Source organism: Heterodontus francisci, unplaced genomic scaffold (assembly GCF_036365525.1).
Source record: "Heterodontus francisci isolate sHetFra1 unplaced genomic scaffold, sHetFra1.hap1 HAP1_SCAFFOLD_524, whole genome shotgun sequence".
In the NCBI taxonomy this organism is placed as follows: domain Eukaryota; kingdom Metazoa; phylum Chordata; class Chondrichthyes; order Heterodontiformes; family Heterodontidae; genus Heterodontus; species Heterodontus francisci.
In genome coordinates this window covers 298,816-316,858 of record NW_027140348.1, presented here as the reverse complement: position 1 = coordinate 316,858, position 18,043 = coordinate 298,816, and the positions used below count along the sequence as shown (strand labels likewise).

The 18,043-nt window shown below is 50.8% G+C and overlaps 1 protein-coding gene across 4 annotated transcripts in view; it reads right to left on the bottom strand.

Annotated features, from left to right (window-relative positions):
• Nucleotides 1-18,043, bottom strand: part of LOC137359321 (glutamine-rich protein 2-like) — a 399,372-nt gene that overhangs the window by 288,706 nt on the left and 92,623 nt on the right. For all 4 annotated transcript variants that reach the window (XM_068025348.1, XM_068025349.1, XM_068025350.1 and 1 more), the window contains exons 10-11: nt 11,396-11,518; nt 1,617-1,664 (exon numbers count right to left, since the gene is read on the bottom strand). In XM_068025348.1, coding sequence (XP_067881449.1) covers nt 1,617-1,664; nt 11,396-11,518 — 171 coding nt within the window. The remainder of the gene's footprint in view (nt 1-1,616; nt 1,665-11,395; nt 11,519-18,043) is intronic.

Sequence of the window (18,043 nt, the reverse complement as noted above, 5' to 3'; positions counted from 1 at the left end):
GCCCCCGATAGGCCGTCCCCCCCAACAGTATCTAAAACTGTATACTTGTTGAGGGGAACGACCACAGGAGATCCCTGCACTGACCTCTTCCCACCTCTAACTGTTACCCAGCTGTCTTTGATTTGTGGAGTAACGACCTCCGTGTAGCTTCTATCTATCAACCCCTCAGCTTCCCGAATGATCCTCAGTTCATCCAGCTCCAGCTCCAATTCCCTAACACGGTCTGATAGGAGCTGGAGACGGATGCACTTCCAGCAGGTGAAGTCGGCAGGGCCACCGGAGGTTTCCCTCACCTCGAACATTCTGCAGGAGGAGCAATACACTACACTGGCTGCCATTTCTTTTATTCAATTACCCCTTAGTTAAGTACAACTATAGATATTAACAAAAACAGTAAATAGCTTACCTGCTCAGTCCTTTTTGGTTAGAGGAGGAGGGTAAAAAGGGTCTTATTATTAGGTTAGAGGAGGAGGATGGGTGGGAGACACTACATGTGTAGTGTCTCGGGTTTACTCAGCTCCGCACCTTTAAGGAAAATACCTACCCAGGAGTCCTCGCTGCCGACCAGCTTCCGGTTCCTCCGGCGCCAAAAGAAACTCAAAGACAAGGAAAACAGTAAGTAAAACAGTAAGTACTTACTTTTAAAACACAGCTCCTGATGCCTTCACTCACCCACCGAAGAGTCGCTACCTTCTCCTGCTGCTCCGCCGGGAAATGAGGCCGAGTCCACGGAGCTCCGCACCTTTAAGGAAAATACCTACCCAGGAGTCCTCGCTGCCGACCAGCTTCCGGTTCCTCCGGCGCCAAAAGAAACTCAAAGACAAGGAAAACAGTAAGTAAAACAGTAAGTACTTACTTTTAAAACACAGCTCCTGATGCCTTCACTCACCCACCGAAGAGTCGCTACCTTCTCCTGCTGCTCCGCCGGGAAATGAGGCCGAGTCCACGGAGCTCCGCACCTTTAAGGAAAATACCTACCCAGGAGTCCTCGCTGCCGACCAGCTTCCGGTTCCTCCGGCGCCAAAAGAAACTCAAAGACAAGGAAAACAGTAAGTAAAACAGTAAGTACTTACTTTTAAAACACAGCTCCTGATGCCTTCACTCACCCACCGAAGAGTCGCTACCTTCTCCTGCTGCTCCGCCGGGAAATGAGGCCGAGTCCACGGAGCTCCGCACCTTTAAGGAAAATACCTACCCAGGAGTCCTCGCTGCCGACCAGCTTCCGGTTCCTCCGGCGCCAAAAGAAACTCAAAGACAAGGAAAACAGTAAGTAAAACAGTAAGTACTTACTTTTAAAACACAGCTCCTGATGCCTTCACTCACCCACCGAAGAGTCGCTACCTTCTCCTGCTGCTCCGCCGGGAAATGAGGCCGAGTCCACGGAGCTCCGCACCTTTAAGGAAAATACCTACCCAGGAGTCCTCGCTGCCGACCAGCTTCCGGTTCCTCCGGCGCCAAAAGAAACTCAAAGACAAGGAAAACAGTAAGTAAAACAGTAAGTACTTACTTTTATTTCCATTCCTAGTGTCTGACCCCAGCAAACAATCCATGATGCCTGCCCTCTAACCCAAACCCTACAAACACAATCAGGCAACAGATTCTGACCAAAGACTCACCCCTCCACCGCATTTACTCTCCAAGTGATTCAAAGATTCAAACAAAGCCTGAAACAGGAGAACAAGAGTTAGAGTGAGTCCAAATGAACTGCAAACAATATCTAGCACCAACTTCGGGTAATAACCGGCACCCACTGTGGGTAATAACCGGCACCCACTGTGGGTAATAACCAGCACCAACCCTGCAAACAGAGTCCCAGTCTGTGACAGTAGATTATTTGATGTGTGGGGTGGCTGCTCAAGCTGATGCCAAACCCCTGGCACAATTGAGCCCTCTGCCAATCACACAGGAAGCTGGACTCTCAATCTCCGAATTCAGTTCTATAAAACCAGTGAACACACACTGTTTATGGGAGACACTCACAAGGATCTCAGTAGGGCACAGAGGAGGGGATCACAATTCACATTCAGACCACTATTACGAATAGATGAGAACCCCCTTATAAATTGTGTTTTGTGCATTTGAGTATTAATGTCAACTGCCATTTTATCCATCATGTTTAAGTTCGTACTTCTATGTTGTTCAGATTGTCAAAATGGAGGAGAGGGGTCAGGTGGGACAGCAACTTGAAAAGGGTCTAGCTTTAGGTTCCAGGAAACCCTTATCCACCCTGCCTGGACTTGAAACTGTATCAGTGTGTACCATCTACAAGATGCACTGCAGCAACGCACCAAGGCTCCTTAGACAGCACCTTCCAAACCCGTGACCTCGACCAACTAGAAGGACAAGGGCAGCAGATGCATGGGAACATCACCACCTACAAGTTCCCCTCCAAGCCACACACCATCCTGACTTGGAACTATATCACTGTTCCTTCACTGTCGCTGGGCCAAAATCCTGGAACTCCCTTCCTAACAGCACTGTGGGTGTACCTACCTCACATGGACTGCAACGATTCAAGAAGGCAGCTCACCACCACCTTCTCAAGGGCAATTAGGGATGGGCAATAAATGCTGGCCTGGCCAGTGACGCCCACATCCCATGAATGAATAAAAAAAAAGTTGTGGGTACTGCCTGTCTTTTACACAGCTGCCGTGTGCTGCCTGGAGACACTTCCCCGAGACCTCCCTGTAAGAAGCCACAGCCTGCCGGAAGCTTCTCTCGAAGGCCTTTTCAACAAGAAAGAAATTAAAAAGGAGCCACACTTTGAAAAAATTCAGCAAGAAAAATCAAGACGACAAGATACAGAAATAGCAGGAAATCTAATTTCTACCAGTTTCCTCTCCGTCTAAAAGAAGGTGACTTCAGCCAAATCAAGCTTCCTCCATTTATCTTCGAGAGTGCAAAGAAGAAATTTGTAAGGGACAAGATATTTCCAACAGCTCCTCCCCTATTTGGCATTTCTAATCGGTGACCGCGGTGACTGCAACAACTACCGTGGAATCTCCCTGCTCAGCATAGTGGGGAAAGTCTTTGCTTGAGTCCCTCTGAACAGGCTCCAGAAGCTGGCCGAGCGCGTCTACCCTGAGGCACAGTGTGGCTTTCGTGCAGAGAGATCGACCGTTGACATGCTGTTCTCCCTTCGTCAGATACAGGAGAAATGCCGTGAACAACAGATGCCCCTCTACGTTGCTTTCATTGATCTCACCAAAGCCTTTGACCTCGTCAGCAGACGTGGTCTCTTCAGACTACTAGAAAAGATTGGATGCCCACCAAAGCTACTAAGTATCATCACCTCATTCCATGACAATATGAAAGGCACAATTCAGCATAGCGGTGCCTCATCAGACCCCTTTCCAATCCTGAGTGGCGTGAAACAGGGCTGTGTTCTCGCACCCACTCTTTTTGGGATTTTCTTCTCCCTGCTGCTCTCACATGCGTTCAAGTCTTCTGAAGAAAGAATTTTCCTCCACACAAGATCAGGGGGCAGGTTGTTCAACCTTGCCCGTCTAAGAGCGAAGACCAAAGTACGGAAAGTCCTCATCAGGGAACTCCTCTTTGTTGTCGATGCTGCTTTAACATCCCACACAGAAGAGTGCCTGCAGAGACTCATCGACAGGTTTGCGGCTGCCTGCAATGAATTTGGCCTAACCATCAGCCTCAAGAAAACGAACATCATGGGACAGGACGTCAGAAATGCTCCATCCATCAATATTGGCGACCACGCTCTGGAAGTGGTTCAAGAGTTCACCTACCTAGGCTCAACTATCACCAGTAACCTGTCTCTAGATGCAGAAATCAACAAGTGCATGGGAAAGGCTTCCACTGCTATGTCCAGACTGGCCAAGAGAGTTTGGGAAAATGGCGCACTGAAACGGAACACAAAAGTCCGAGTGTATCAAGCCTGTGTCCTCAGTACCTTGCTCTATGGCAGCGAGGCCTGGACAACGTATGTCAGCCAAGAGCGACGTCTCAATTCATTCCATCTTCGCTGCCTCCGGAGAATACTTGGCATCAGGTGGCAGGACTGTATCTCCAACACAGAAGTCCTCGAGGCGGCCAACATCCCCAGCTTGTACACACTACTGAGTCAGTGGCACTTGAGATGGCTTGGCCATGTGAGCCGCATGGAAGATGGCAGGATCCCCAAAGACACATTGTATAGCGAGCTCGCCACTGGTATCAGACCCACCGGCCGTCCATGTCTCTGCTTTAAAGACGTCTGCAAACACGACATGAAATCCTGTGACATTGATCACAAGTCGTGGGAGTCAGTTGCCAGTGATCGCCAGAGCTGGCGGGCAGCCATAAAGGCGGGGCTAAAGTGTGGCGAGTCGAAGAGACTTAGTAGTTGGCAGGAAAAAAGACAGAGGTGCAAGGGGAGAGCCAACTGTGTAACAGCCCCGACCAACAAATTTATCTGCAGCACCTGTGGGAGAGTCGGTCACTCTAGAATTGGCCTTTATAGCCACTCCAGGCGCTGCTTCACAAACCACTGACCACCTCCAGGCGCGTATCCATTGTCTCTCGAGATAAGGAGGCTAAAGAAGAAATCGGTGATCACTAACTTTTGGACTTTTTGTGCTAATTTAAAGGACACACGTTTTCACTGAAATTCATGGCAGTTTAAGTTTATATTTAGTAAATGTCCTTGCCTTTTTCTGCCTTTAACCTTTTCTTGAATGTTTGTAAGCGTGCGTGGCGAAGTGAAACACCTTCCCGAGTTTGAGAGGGTGTAAATAAACCCTAATTCTTTGTTTGAACTCTTAACAACCATGTTGTTGTTGCAGTCATTTATCATCAGGGTTTAAGGGAGGGAAAGAAATTCAATCACTAATCGATTTACGGACAGGTGGTTGAAAAAACAGGGAAATTTGTTCAGAGAAAAAAAAAAATTAACTACCCATTTATAACATAGAAATTGGGAGCTGAAGTCCGTGATCAACCCACGAAAGACCAAATTTAAGGAACAAGCTGAATCAGAAATTAAAATAAACTGATTGGAAACCAAAAGGGGAAAACTCGGTAACCGAAAAGATTGTTAAAACAAATAAACGACCGCAGCAAAAACCCTCTTACTCTAACATTAGAAAATGGCACATTTTGATTCAAAGATGTTTTTGGAGCAAGGTAATGTAATTGTAGAAACACTGGAAAACCAGAGTACAAACCAGTTAGAAGTTATAGCTCGGGAGATACAAATGAAACTGCCCAGCAAGGTGAAATGAACTGAGGCCCTTAAAGTGCTGGCTGAGCACCGAGGACACAGTCCCATTCCGGAATAGGGAGATGAGGGATTAACGAGTTTCAGGATAGAGAGAGAGAGAGAGAGAGAGAGAGAGATGGGGGAGAGAGAGAGAGAGAGAGAGAGAGAGAGAGAGAGAGATGGGGGAGAGAGAGTGAGAGTGAGAGTGAGAGTGAGAGTGAGAGTGAGAGTGAGAGTGAGTTTTCCAGCTACAAAAATTGGAAATGGAGTTGAAGGCTCCAGCAGAGAGAGAGGCGAGACAGCTGGAGGCTGCGAGGGAAAATCTGACTTCACCCAGTAACCCAGAGCTTTGATGCTCTTAGGTTTGCTAAATTCTTACCAAAATTTGGAGAGTCAGGTGGAATCCTTTTTTGCTACTTTTCAGAAGGTAACAGGACAGTTATGATGACCACAAGAAATGTGGACCCTCATGATTCAGGGTCAGTTAACGGAGAAGGCTCAAGAGGTCTATTCTATGCTGACCCCTGAAATGTCTGCTAATTATAAGCTGACCAAAGCTGCCATCCTTAGTGCACGAGTTGGTCCCAGAGGCAAATCACCAGCAATTCAGGAATGCTTGAAAGAAACCTGTGCAGACTTATTTAGAATTCAAAAGGCGAAAGGAAATTGCTTTTGACCAATGGGTCCAATCTGTAAAAATACAGTGCACCCATGAAGAATTACACGGGCTAATATTGCTGGAGGAATTTAAAAATTGCCTACCCCCCCAACCTGAGAATGCACTGAGGAGCAGAGTGCCTGTACAGTTAAAGAGGCCACGGTCGCTGCTGATAGCTATGACCTCACATATTGGCCTGGCAACACAGGAAGATCCTTCAAAGTCATCCCCAAAATCAATGGGAGAATAAGAAGGGAGAGTGAGATAAAAAGGGAGCCACACCTGGAAAGGGGAGTATAAACAAGGGTGCAGAGAGTCCACCCCAAGCCCACAAAGAGAAATCCCGGAGACCAGTGTGCTCCCACTGTGGGTCACTCCAGGCCAGAATGCTGGAGGCTAAAAGGAAAGCCGGTGGGTCTAACAGGTCTCCGCAAGGGCGGTCCCAAGGAGGATACCCCGGAACAGAGCGTAGCAGGACCGGCAGAGGCCCTCATGGTAAAGCCTAGACCCTCTGAGGGTATTTCCCTATGTGCTGCTGGACCGGACAAATGCCCCGAGAGTTACCATAGTTTTATCCTAGAAGGAACAGTGTCCCCCTACTCTTCCCAGATGAGCAAGTCCATTGTACTGCTCAGAGATACAGGGGTTAGTGTGTACGATTGTGTAGTGACTCAGTCCCAAGTCAGACATGCCAGATTAGTTGAAAAGGAAACCGGTGCCCAGCAGGATGAGCCGGAGGTCTGGTTTACTGAAACTTTCCTTAAAAATCTATCTGAAGGGTAGGAGGTGCTCAGCCCAGCCTCCTAATTAACACCCAGCAGGCAGATCTTGAAATAAAGCACATAGCACAGATTGCTTGTTCTGAAGCGGAGGCCACCCGATCCCCGAGTGTTACTACGTACGAGATGGGGTAGTAATGCGGAAGTGGAGATCTCCCGGGAGACCTGCGGAGGAAGACAGTGCTCCACCAAACTGTAGTGCCCCCAAAATACTGGCAAGAGATTTTACGGATAGCCCATGACATCCCGATGGCTGGACATGTGGGTACTCGGAAAACCTTAGCCCGAGTAAGTGAACACTTTTTCTGGCCTTGTCTCTGGTCCGATGTGGCCGAATATTGCAAAACCTGCCATGCTTGCAGATTGCAGGCAAACCCCAGGCCACAATTAAACTGGCCCCCCTTCAAACCTATTCCTGTATACGACAAACTCTTTGACCAAATGTTGACAGACTGTGTGGGACCACTACCCAAAATCAAGCCCAGTCAACCAATGAGTATTTGCCAGAGGGTGGAAATACCTGCGAGCAGCCAGGAGGAGTCAGTCGAGGAGGAGACGACCCCGGTTGAACCCCCGGCTACCAGACTGGCAAACGCAGAAGTCTTAAAAGACTTTACCACTCAGCTGACACATTGAATACAAAAGCAGTGAGAGGACGTGTCCTTGCTAAAAAAATTCAAAGAGATCTGGAAAGATCAGACAGGGTGCACCACCCCAACAGTTTGCAGTGTGAAAGTGGGTGGGGGGGGGTGGGGTGGGGGGGGGGGGGGTGCGTACCACTAGTCAGGCAGGATCCCTGCTGGCTGAGCTCTGACAAGCTGCTCAAGTTAGACAGGAAATGCAAAACATGCTGGATAAGGATGTAGTCAAACCTGGCCAAAGTGGTTGGAGCTCCCCTGTTGTCCTGCTTCCAAAGCTGAATGGACCCACACCACCTGCTATTCCCCTGCAGACTCCTTACCACCCTGCAGAGCATAGGTCTACAGTCCAAGGTGTGCATCTGACCAGTTATCAGATTAGCACTCATACAGCAAATACAACATTAATGGTCAGTCAGAAAGTGAAACCAGTATCCATTGTCTAGAATTTACCAGAGCCGTGTGAAAACACTCCTACTAAGATCACACTATCAAGGCTTTCCCCAGGTGATCCTGATTTGCTGTCCAGTGAAACAATATTTGTAATTAGAGCTGTGCTTCAAGAGGAATTCGGGGACTCGTACAAATAGGGAGTACCCGAAGCAGGAGTACATTCACCAGAAGCCCGTTCATCTTCTGTTCCTACCTGAGATGGAGGTGGATCTGAATCAATGAGTTCACCCGGCTTGGTGAATCTGCTTGTACATACAGCCACAGAAAGAACACAGACCTACCTGAATTTCATCAGAATAGTGTCAAGTAATCAGAACAGAAATAGAAGACATTGAACCAAGAGAAAAATGGGATTCGCTCCTTCCCTGCTAGTTTTGTCCCTGTATCTGTACCTGACACTAATCAGGAAGAAATGCTGAAACCAGGAAGGTCTGCTGAGAACTTGCCTTCCAAAAATTATTCCACTATACTAGACACTAATGTTCTGCAGCTTGGAGATTCCATACGGTGCTGTATTGATTACCAAATGTTGGTCCCAAATTTTAGCACCCAAGCCATCCCATTGATAAGAACATAAGAAACAGGAGCAGGAGGAGGCCATTCAGCCCCTCGAGCCTGCCCCGCCATTCAGTAAGATCATGGCTGATCTGTCCCAGGCCTCAACTCCTCTTTCGGGCCTGCTCCGCATACCCCTCAACTCCGAGATTTCAAAAATCTATCTACCTCCTCCTTAAATACATTTAGTGATCTAGCCTCCACAACTCTCTGAGGCAGAGAATTCCAGAGATTCACCACCCTGAGAGAAGAAATTCCTTCACATCTCAGTTTTAAATGTGTGCCTCCTTATTCTGTAATTATGTGCCCTAGTTCAAGATTCCCTCACTAGTGGAAACATCTTCTCAACATCTACCCTGTCAAGCCCCCTTATATGTTTCAATAAGATCACCCCTCATTCTTCTAAACTCCAATGAATAAAGGCCTAACCTGTTTAGCCGTTCCTGATAAGTCAACCCCTTCGTCCCAGGAACCAGCCGAGTGAAACTCTTTTGAACTGCCTCCAATGCCAGTATATCCTTTCTTAAATACGGGGACCAAAACTGTACGCCGTACTCCAGGTGTGGCCTCACCACCACCCTGTACAGTTGTAACAAGACTTCCCTATTTTTAAACTCTAATCCCCTAGCAATAAAGGCCAAAATTCCATTTGCCTCCAGAATTACTTGCTGCACCTGCACGCTAACTTTTTGTGTTTCATGTACAAGAACACCCAGATCCCTCTGTACTGCAGTATTTTGTAGTCTTTCTCCATCTAAATAATAATCTGCCTTTTTATTCTTCCTACCAAAGTGGATGACCTCACACTTTCCCACATTGAACACCATCTGCCAAGTTTTTGTCCACTCACTTAATCTATCTATATCCCTTTGCAGATTCTGTGTCCTCATCACAACATGCCTTCCCACCTATTTTTGTATCATCAGCAAATTTGCATACACTACACTCTGTCCCTTCCCTACTAAAGGAGATTATGAAAGGAAACTTGCAAGGGACATCAAAATCAATAAGAAGAAATTTTATAGTTACATAAAGGGAAAGCGGGTGGTCAAGAGCAATGTCGGCCCACTAAAAGCTGAAAATGGAGATATTGTCATTGATAATGGGGAAATGGCAGACATGTTGAACAATTACTTTGCCTCAGTATTTACAGTTGAAAAGGAGGATAACTTGCCGGAAGTCCCGAAAATATTAATAGCCGATCGGGGACAGGGACTTAATACAATTAACGTAAGTAAATCATCAGTAACAAGGAAATTAATGGAACTAAAGAGTGAGAAATCCCCAGGACCTGACGGTTTCCATCCGAGGGTGTTAAAGGAAGTAGGGGACCACATTGTAGATGCCCTAACTATAGTCTTTCAGAGTTCCCTAGATTCAGGAGTGGTCAGTCCAGCACAGGAACAGGCCATTGAGCCCTCCAAGTCCCTCTGGATTGGAAAGTTGCACATGTCACTCCACTTTTTAAGAAGGGTGAAAGGGGGAACCAAGGAAATTACAGACCAGTTAGCCTGACATCTGTGGTGGGCAAGTTGCTGGAGTCTATAATCAAGGATAGGGTGACTGAACATCTGGAAAGATATCAGTTAATCAGGGACAGCCAGCATGGATTCACGACAGGAAGGTCATGCCTGACAAATCTCACTGAATTTTTTGAAGAGGTGACTAAGGTAGTGGACAGGGGAATGTCTATGGATGTTATTTATATAGACTTCCAGAAGGCATTTGATAAAGTCCCACATAAGAGACTGTTAACTAAGGTAGAAGCCCATGGAGTTGAAGGCAAATTATTGACATGGTTAGAAAGTTGATTGACTGGTAGGCGACAGAGAGTTGGGGCGGCACAGTGGCGCAGTGGTTAGCACCGCAGCCTCACAGCTCCAGCGACCCGAGTTCAATTTTGGGTACTGCCTGTGTGGAGTTTGCAAGTTCTCCCTGTGTCTGCGTGGGTTTCCTCCGGGTGCTCCGGTTTCCTCCCACAGCCAAAAGACTTGCAGGTTGATAGGTAAATTGGCCATTATAAATTGCCCCTAGTATAGGTAGGTGGTCGGGAAATATAGGGACAGGTGGGGATGTGGTAGGAATATGGGATTAGTATAAATGGGTGGTTAATGGTCGGCAGAGACTCGGTGGGCTGAAGGGCCTGTTTCAGTGCTGTATCTCTAAATCATAATGGGTAAGTACTCCGATTGGCAGGATGTGACTAGTGGTGTCCCGCAGGGATCTGTGTTGGGACCTCAATTATTCACATTATTCATTAACGACTTGGATGATGGCATAGTAAGTCATATATCCAAATTTGCTGATGATACAAAGTTAGGCGGCATTGTAGACAGTCTAGATGATAGCATAAAATTGCAGAGATATTGACAGACTAGGTGAATGGGCAAAACTGTGACAGATGGATTTCAATGCAGGCAAGTGTGAGGTTATCCATTTTGGACCAAAAAAGGATAGAGCAGGGTACTTTCTAAATGGGAAGAGGTTAAGTACAGTGGATGTCCAAACAGAACTGGGGGCTCAGGTGCATAGATCTTTAAAATGCCAGTTTCCTCTCCATCTAAAAGGTGACTTGAGCCAAATCAAGCTTCCTCCATTTACCTTTGAGAGTGCAAAGAAGAAATCTGTAGGAAAAGAGATATTTCCAACAGCTCCTCCCCTATTTGGCATTTCTAATCAGTGATCTCCAACGTTTGGACTTTTTCTGCTAATTTAACGGCATTAGTTTTAACTAAAATTCATGGTAGTTTAAGTTTATATTTAGTAAGTGTCCTTGCCTTTTTTGCACCTTTAACCTTTTCTTGAATGTTTGTAAGCATGTGTGGCAAAGTTAACCCCCCCCCTTTCCGAACTAAAGAGTGTGTTAATAAACCCTACTTCTTTGTTTTAACTTCAAAAATCGTGTTGTTGATGCAGTCATTTATTATCAGGGTTTAAGGCAGGGAAAGAAATTCAATCACTAATCGATTTACAGATAGGTGGTTGAAAAAACAGCGAAATTAGTTCTGAGAAAAAAAAATTAACTACCTATTCGTAACACCCCACGTGGATCCTGATCTGAACTGTTCCTGTGCCATCCCAGTCCAGATTGACCTCCAGAGTCACCTACCTCAATATTCTTCTGGTGGAGCTGATCATCCTGCAGCAGCTGGCTAGCCATGGAGTTCAGCCTCTCACATTCTCCCTGCAGCTGCAGAATATGATTCTGTATCTGGCTCTGCAGTTCCAGGTCCTACAACAATTGAAAGAGATGTAACTGTACACGTGGCAGCATCATGGAAGGAGGGAGGGAGAGAGGAGGAGAGGGAAGGGGAGAGGGAAGAGAGAGGGAGAGCTGGAGGGGGAGTGGAGAGAGGGAGAGGGGAGAGCGGGAGAGAGGTGTGTGGATGGGGGAGGGGACACTGGGTGGCAATGCAGTGCAGAGATGGATACAGGTACATCTCCCCAGTACTGGTTTATCTTATTGCTTCCACCCTGCTCAGGGCTTTACTGATTATCTCTGGGAAACAGAAAATCCATAAATGTGGTGCTAAACATCCAGCTAAAACAGTTAGGCAGCAGATGACAAAATGCCACTTAATTCATTTATCAGCAAAAAGTACAGTGGCAGCATAGATAGGCAATTGGCTAAGGGACAGAAAGCAGACAGTAGAGGCTTGCTTGAGGTTGGGAAAAAGAACTCGACCCGACCCCGTCACTACTCAGGACCCGAGCCCGAGCCGACCCCGTCACTGCTCAGGACCCGAGCCCGACCCGACCCGACCCCGTCACTACTCAGGACCCGAGCCCGAGCCGACCCCGTCACTGCTCAGGACCCGAGCCCGACCCGACCCGACCCCGTCACTACTCAGGACCCGAGCCCACCCCGTCACTACTCAGGACCCGAGCCGACCCGACCCCGTCACTACTCAGGACCCGAACCTGAGCCGACCCCGTCACTACTCAGGACCCGAGCCCGACCCGACCCCGTCACTACTCAGGACCCGAGCCCGACCCGACCCCGTCACTACTCAGGACCCGAGCCCGACCCGACCCGACCCCGTCACTACTCAGGACCCGAGCCCGACACGACCCCGTCACTGCTCAGGACCCGAGCCCGACCCGACCCGACCCCGTTACTACTCAGGACCCGTGCCCAGCACAACCCGACCCGACCCCGTCACTACTCAGGACCCGAGCCCGACCCGACCCCGTCACTCCTCAGGACTCGAGCCCGACCCGACCCCGTCACTCCTCAGGACTCGAGCCCGACCCGACCCGACCCAGTCACTACTCAGGACCCGAGCCCGACCCGACCCCGTCACTCCTCAGGACTCGAGCCCGACCCGACCCCGTCACTCCTCAGGACCCAAGCCCGACCCGACCCGACCCCGTCACTCCTCAGGACTCGAGCCCGACCCGACCCCGTCACTCCTCAGGACCCAAGCCCGACCCGACCTGACCCCGTCACTACTCAGGACCCGAGCCCGACCCGACCCCGTCACTCCTCAGGACCCGAGCCCGACCCGACCCCGTTACTACTCAGGACCCGTGCGCAGCACAACCCGACCCGACCCCGTCACTACTCAGGACCCGAGCCCGACCCGACCCCGTCACTCCTCAGGACTCGAGCCCGACCCGACCCGACCCCGTCACTCCTCAGGACTCGAGCCCGACCCGACCCGACCCCGTCACTACTCAGGACCCGAGCCCGACCCGACCCCGTCACTCCTCAGGACTCGAGCCCGACCCGACCCGACCCCGTCACTACTCAGGACCCGTGCCCGACCCGACCCAGTCACTACTCAGGACCCGAGCCCGACACGACCCCGTCACTACTCAGGACCCGAGCCCGACCCGACCCCATCACTACTCAGGACCTGAGCCCAACCCGACCCCGTCACTACTCAGGACCCGTGCCCGACCCGACCCAGTCACTACTCAGGACCCGAGCCCGACCCGACCCCGTCACTACTCAGGACCCGAGCCCACCCCGACCCCGTCACTACTCAGGACCCGAGCCCGACCCGACCCCGTCACTACTCAGGACCCGAGCCCGACCCGACCCCGTCACTACTCAGGACCCGAGCCCACCCCGACCCCGTCACTACTCAGGACCCGAGCCCGACCCGACCCCGTCACTACTCAGGACCCGTGCCCGACCCGACCCGACCCAGTCACTACTCAGGACCCGAGCCCACCCCGACCCCGTCACTACTCAGGACCCGAGCCCGACCCGACCCCGTCACTACTCAGGACCTGAGCCCAACCCGACCCCGTCACTACTCAGGACCCGAGCCCAACCCGACCCCGTCACTACTCAGGACCCAAGCCCGACCCGACCCCGTCACTCCTCAGGACTCGAGCCCGACCCGACCCCGTCACTACTCAGGACCCGAGCCCGACCCGACCCCGTCACTACTCAGGACCCGAGCCCGACCCGAACCCGTCACTACTCAGGACCCGAGCCCGACCCGAACCCGTCACTAATCAGGACCCGAGCCCGACCCGACCCCGTCACTACTCAGGACCCGAGCCCAACCCGACCCCGTCACTCCTCAGGACTCGAGCCCGACCCGACCCGACCCCGTCACTACTCAGGACCAGAGCCCGAGCCGACCCAGTCACTGCTCAGGACCCGTGCCCGACCCGACCCGACCCCGTCACTACTCAGGACCCGAGCCCACCCCGACCCCGTCACTCCTCAGGACTCGTGCCCGAGCCGACCCCGTCACTGCTCAGGACCCGTGCCCGACCCGACCCGACCCCGTCACTACTCAGGACCCGAGCCCGACCCGACCCCGTCACTCCTCAGGACTCGAGCCCGACCCGACCCGACCCCGTCACTCCTCAGGACTCGAGCCCGACCCGACCCGACCCCGTCACTACTCAGGACCCGAGCCCGACCCGACCCCGTCACTCCTCAGGACTCGAGCCCGACCCGACCCCGTCACTGCTCAGGACTCGAGCCCGACCCGACCCGACCCCGTCACTCCTCAGGACTCGAGCCCGACCCGACCCGACCCCGTCACTACTCAGGACCCGAGCCCGACCCGACCCCGTCACTCCTCAGGACTCGAGCCCGACCCGACCCCGTCACTGCTCAGGACCCGTGCCCGACCCGACCCAGTCACTACTCAGGACCCGAGCCCAACCCGACCCCGTCACTACTCAGGACCCGAGCCCGACCCGACCCCGTCACTACTCAGGACCTGAGCCCAACCCGACCCCGTCACTACTCAGGACCCGAGCCCAACCCGACCCCGTCACTACTCAGGACCCAAGCCCGACCCGACCCCGTCACTCCTCAGGACTCGAGCCCGACCCGACCCCGTCACTACTCAGGACCCGAGCCCGACCCGACCCCGTCACTACTCAGGACCGGAGCCCAACCCGACCCCGTCACTACTCAGGACCCGAGCCCGACCCGAACCCGTCACTAATCAGGACCCGAGCCCGACCCGACCCCGTCACTACTCAGGACCCGAGCCCAACCCGACCCCGTCACTCCTCAGGACTCGAGCCCGACCCGACCCGACCCCGTCACTACTCAGGACCCGAGCCCGAGCCGACCCCGTCACTGCTCAGGACCCGTGCCCGACCCGACCCGACCCCGTCACTACTCAGGACCCGAGCCCACCCCGACCCCGTCACTCCTCAGGACGTGCCCGAGCCGACCCCGTCACTGCTCAGGTCCCGTGCCCGACCCGACCCGACCCCGTCACTACTCAGGACCCGAGCCCACCCCGACCCCGTCACTGCTCAGGACCCGAGCCCGACTCGACCCCGTCACTGCTCAGGACCCGAGCCCGACTCGACCCCGTCACTACTCAGGACCCGAGCCCGACTCGACCCCGTCACTACTCAGGACCCGAGCCCGAGCCGACCCCGTCACTCTTCAGGACCCGTGCCCGACCCGACCCCGTCACTACTCAGGACCCAAGCCCGACCCGACCCGACCCCGTCACTACTCAGGACCCGTGCCCGACCCGACCCCGTCACTACTCAGGACCCAAGCCCGACCCGACCATCCCTTCGCTTACCTTCCTGACACTGAACCTGGAAGAAACTGCAGCACATGCGTGAGATGTCATAGTGATGTCACTCGCTCACTGTGCAGACTCAGTTTTGTCCCGGACTCCCAGCTCCGGTAAGTTTTTTTATTTTTAATACTTAGCCGCAGAGCAGTTACCGTGTGTGTCCGGCCCAACCCGACCCAACTCGATCTGGACTCGGCCCGACCCGAGCCCGACATGTCGTCGGGTCCCGTCAGGGTCAGGTCGGGTCCCAGGCCTCTAGCAGACAGTAGTCGTTAACAGTTGGTTTTCAAACTACAGGGAAGTATACAATGGGGTTCCCCACGGGTACATATTAGGACGACTGCTCTTTTTGATATATATTAATGTCCTGGACTTGAGTATACAGGGCATAATTTCAAAGTTTGCAGAAGACTCTAAATTTGGAAATGTAGTAAACAGTGAGGAAGATAGCAGCAGACTCCAGGAGGACTCCAGGAGACAGGCTGGTGGAATAAGCAGACGCATGGCAAATGAAATTTAATGCAGAGAAGTGCAAAGTGATGCTTTTTGGTAGGAAGAATGAGAGACAATATAAACCAAATGATGCAATTTTAAAGCAGGTGCAGGAACAGAGAGACCCAGGATGTATACAGAAATCTTTGAAGCCGACAGGACAAGTTGAGAAGCTGATAAAAAGCATAAGGGATCCTTGGCTTTATAAATAAAGGCAAAGAGTGCAAAAGCAAGGTGGTTATGCGAAAATAAAGGCAAAATACTGCAGATGCTGGAAACCTGAAATAAAAACAGAAAATGCGAGAAATACTCAGCAGGTCGGGCAGCATCTCTGGAGATAGAAGCAGAGTTAACATTTCAGGTCTATTACTGATCACCAGACCTGAAACGGTAACTGTTTCTCTCTCCACAGATGCTGCCTGACCTGCTGAGTATTTTTATTTGAGGTTATGCTAAACATTGCTAATTGTGGAGAGACTGTTCTCCAAGGAGCACAGAGGATTAAGAGAAGATTTGATGGAGGTGAATGGGTTTGTTGAGTAAATAAGAAGAATCTGTTTCTGTCAGCAGGAGAGTTGGTAACCAGAGGATACAGATTTAAGATAATTGGTAAAGAACCAAAGAGGGAGATAAGGAGATTGTTTTTACACAGTGAGTTGTTGTGATCTGGAATGCACTGCCTGGAAGGGCGATGAAACAGTAACTTTCAAAAGGGAAATGGATAAATACTTGAAGGGAAAAAGTTTTCAGGGCTACGGGAAAACAGCAGGGGGAAGTGGGACTAATTGAATAACTCTTTCAAAGAGCCAGCACAGACACGATGGGCCGAATGGCTCCCTCTGGGCCATCTCAGTCAATGATTCTTTAAACATGTATGGGTGTTTCACAGAATCGTTAGTGAAGGAGACCATTCGGCCCATCGTGTCTACACTGGCTATTCCAAAGAAAAATTCTCTCAGTTCCATTCCCCCGCCGTCTCCCCATAACCCTGCACATTCTTCCTTTTCATATAACTGTCTAATTCCCTTTTGAATGCTTCAATTGAACCTGCCTCCACCACGTTCTCAGGCAGCACATTCCAGACCTTAACCACTCGCTGTGTGAAAAAGTTTTTAGAACCATAGAAAAATTACAGCACAGGAGGAGGCCATTCAGCCCATTGTGTCTGTGCTGGCCGAAAAAACTAGCCACCCGATCGAATCCCACCTTCTAGCACCTGGTCCATAGCCCTGCCGGTTCCAGCACTTCAGGTGCAGGTCCAGGTACCTTTTAAATGAGTTGAGGGTTTCTGCCTCCACCACCGATCCAGGCAGTAAATTCCAGAACCCAGCACCCTCTGGGTAAAAAGGTTTTTCCTCATGTCCCCGCTAATCCTTCTACCAATCATCTTAAATCTGTGCCCACTGGTAATTGACCTCTCCACTAGGGGAAACAGGTCCTTCCTGTCTACTCTATCTAGGCCCCTCATAATTTTGTACACCTCAATTAAGTCACCCCTCAGCCTCCTCTGTTCTCGGGAAAACAACCCTAGCCTATCCAATCTTTCCTCCTAGATGCAATTTTCAAGCCCTGGCCACATTCTTGTAAATCTCCTCTGTACTCTCTCCAGAGCAATTATGTCCTTCATGTAATGTGGTGACCAGAAATGTACGCAATACTCCAGCTGTGGCCTAACCAGCGTTTTATACAGTTCCAGCATTACATCCCTGCTTTTGAATTCTATACCTTGGCTAATAAAGGAAAGCATTCCATTTACCTTCTTCTACCTGTCCTGTCACCTTCAGGGACCTGTGGACATGCACTCCAAGGTCTCTCACTTCTTCTACCCCTCTCAATATCCTCCCGTTTATTGTATATTCCCTCGCTTTATTTGTCCTCCCCAAATGCATTACCTCACACTTCTCCGGATTAAATTCCATTTGCCACTTTTCCGCCCACTCAACCAAACCATTGATATCATTCTGGAGTCTACAGCTATCCTCTTCACTATCAACTACACGGCCAATTTTTGTGTCATCAGCAAATTTCCCAATAATGCCTCCCACATTTAAGTCCAAATTATTAATATATACCACAAACAGCAAGGGACCCAACACTGAGCCCTGTGGAACACCGCTGGAAACAGCTTTCCATTCACAAAAACATCCATCGACCATTACCCTTTGTTTCCTGTCACTGAGCCAATCTTGTATCCAACCTGTCATATTGCTCTGTATCACATGGGCTTTCATTTTACTGACCAGTCT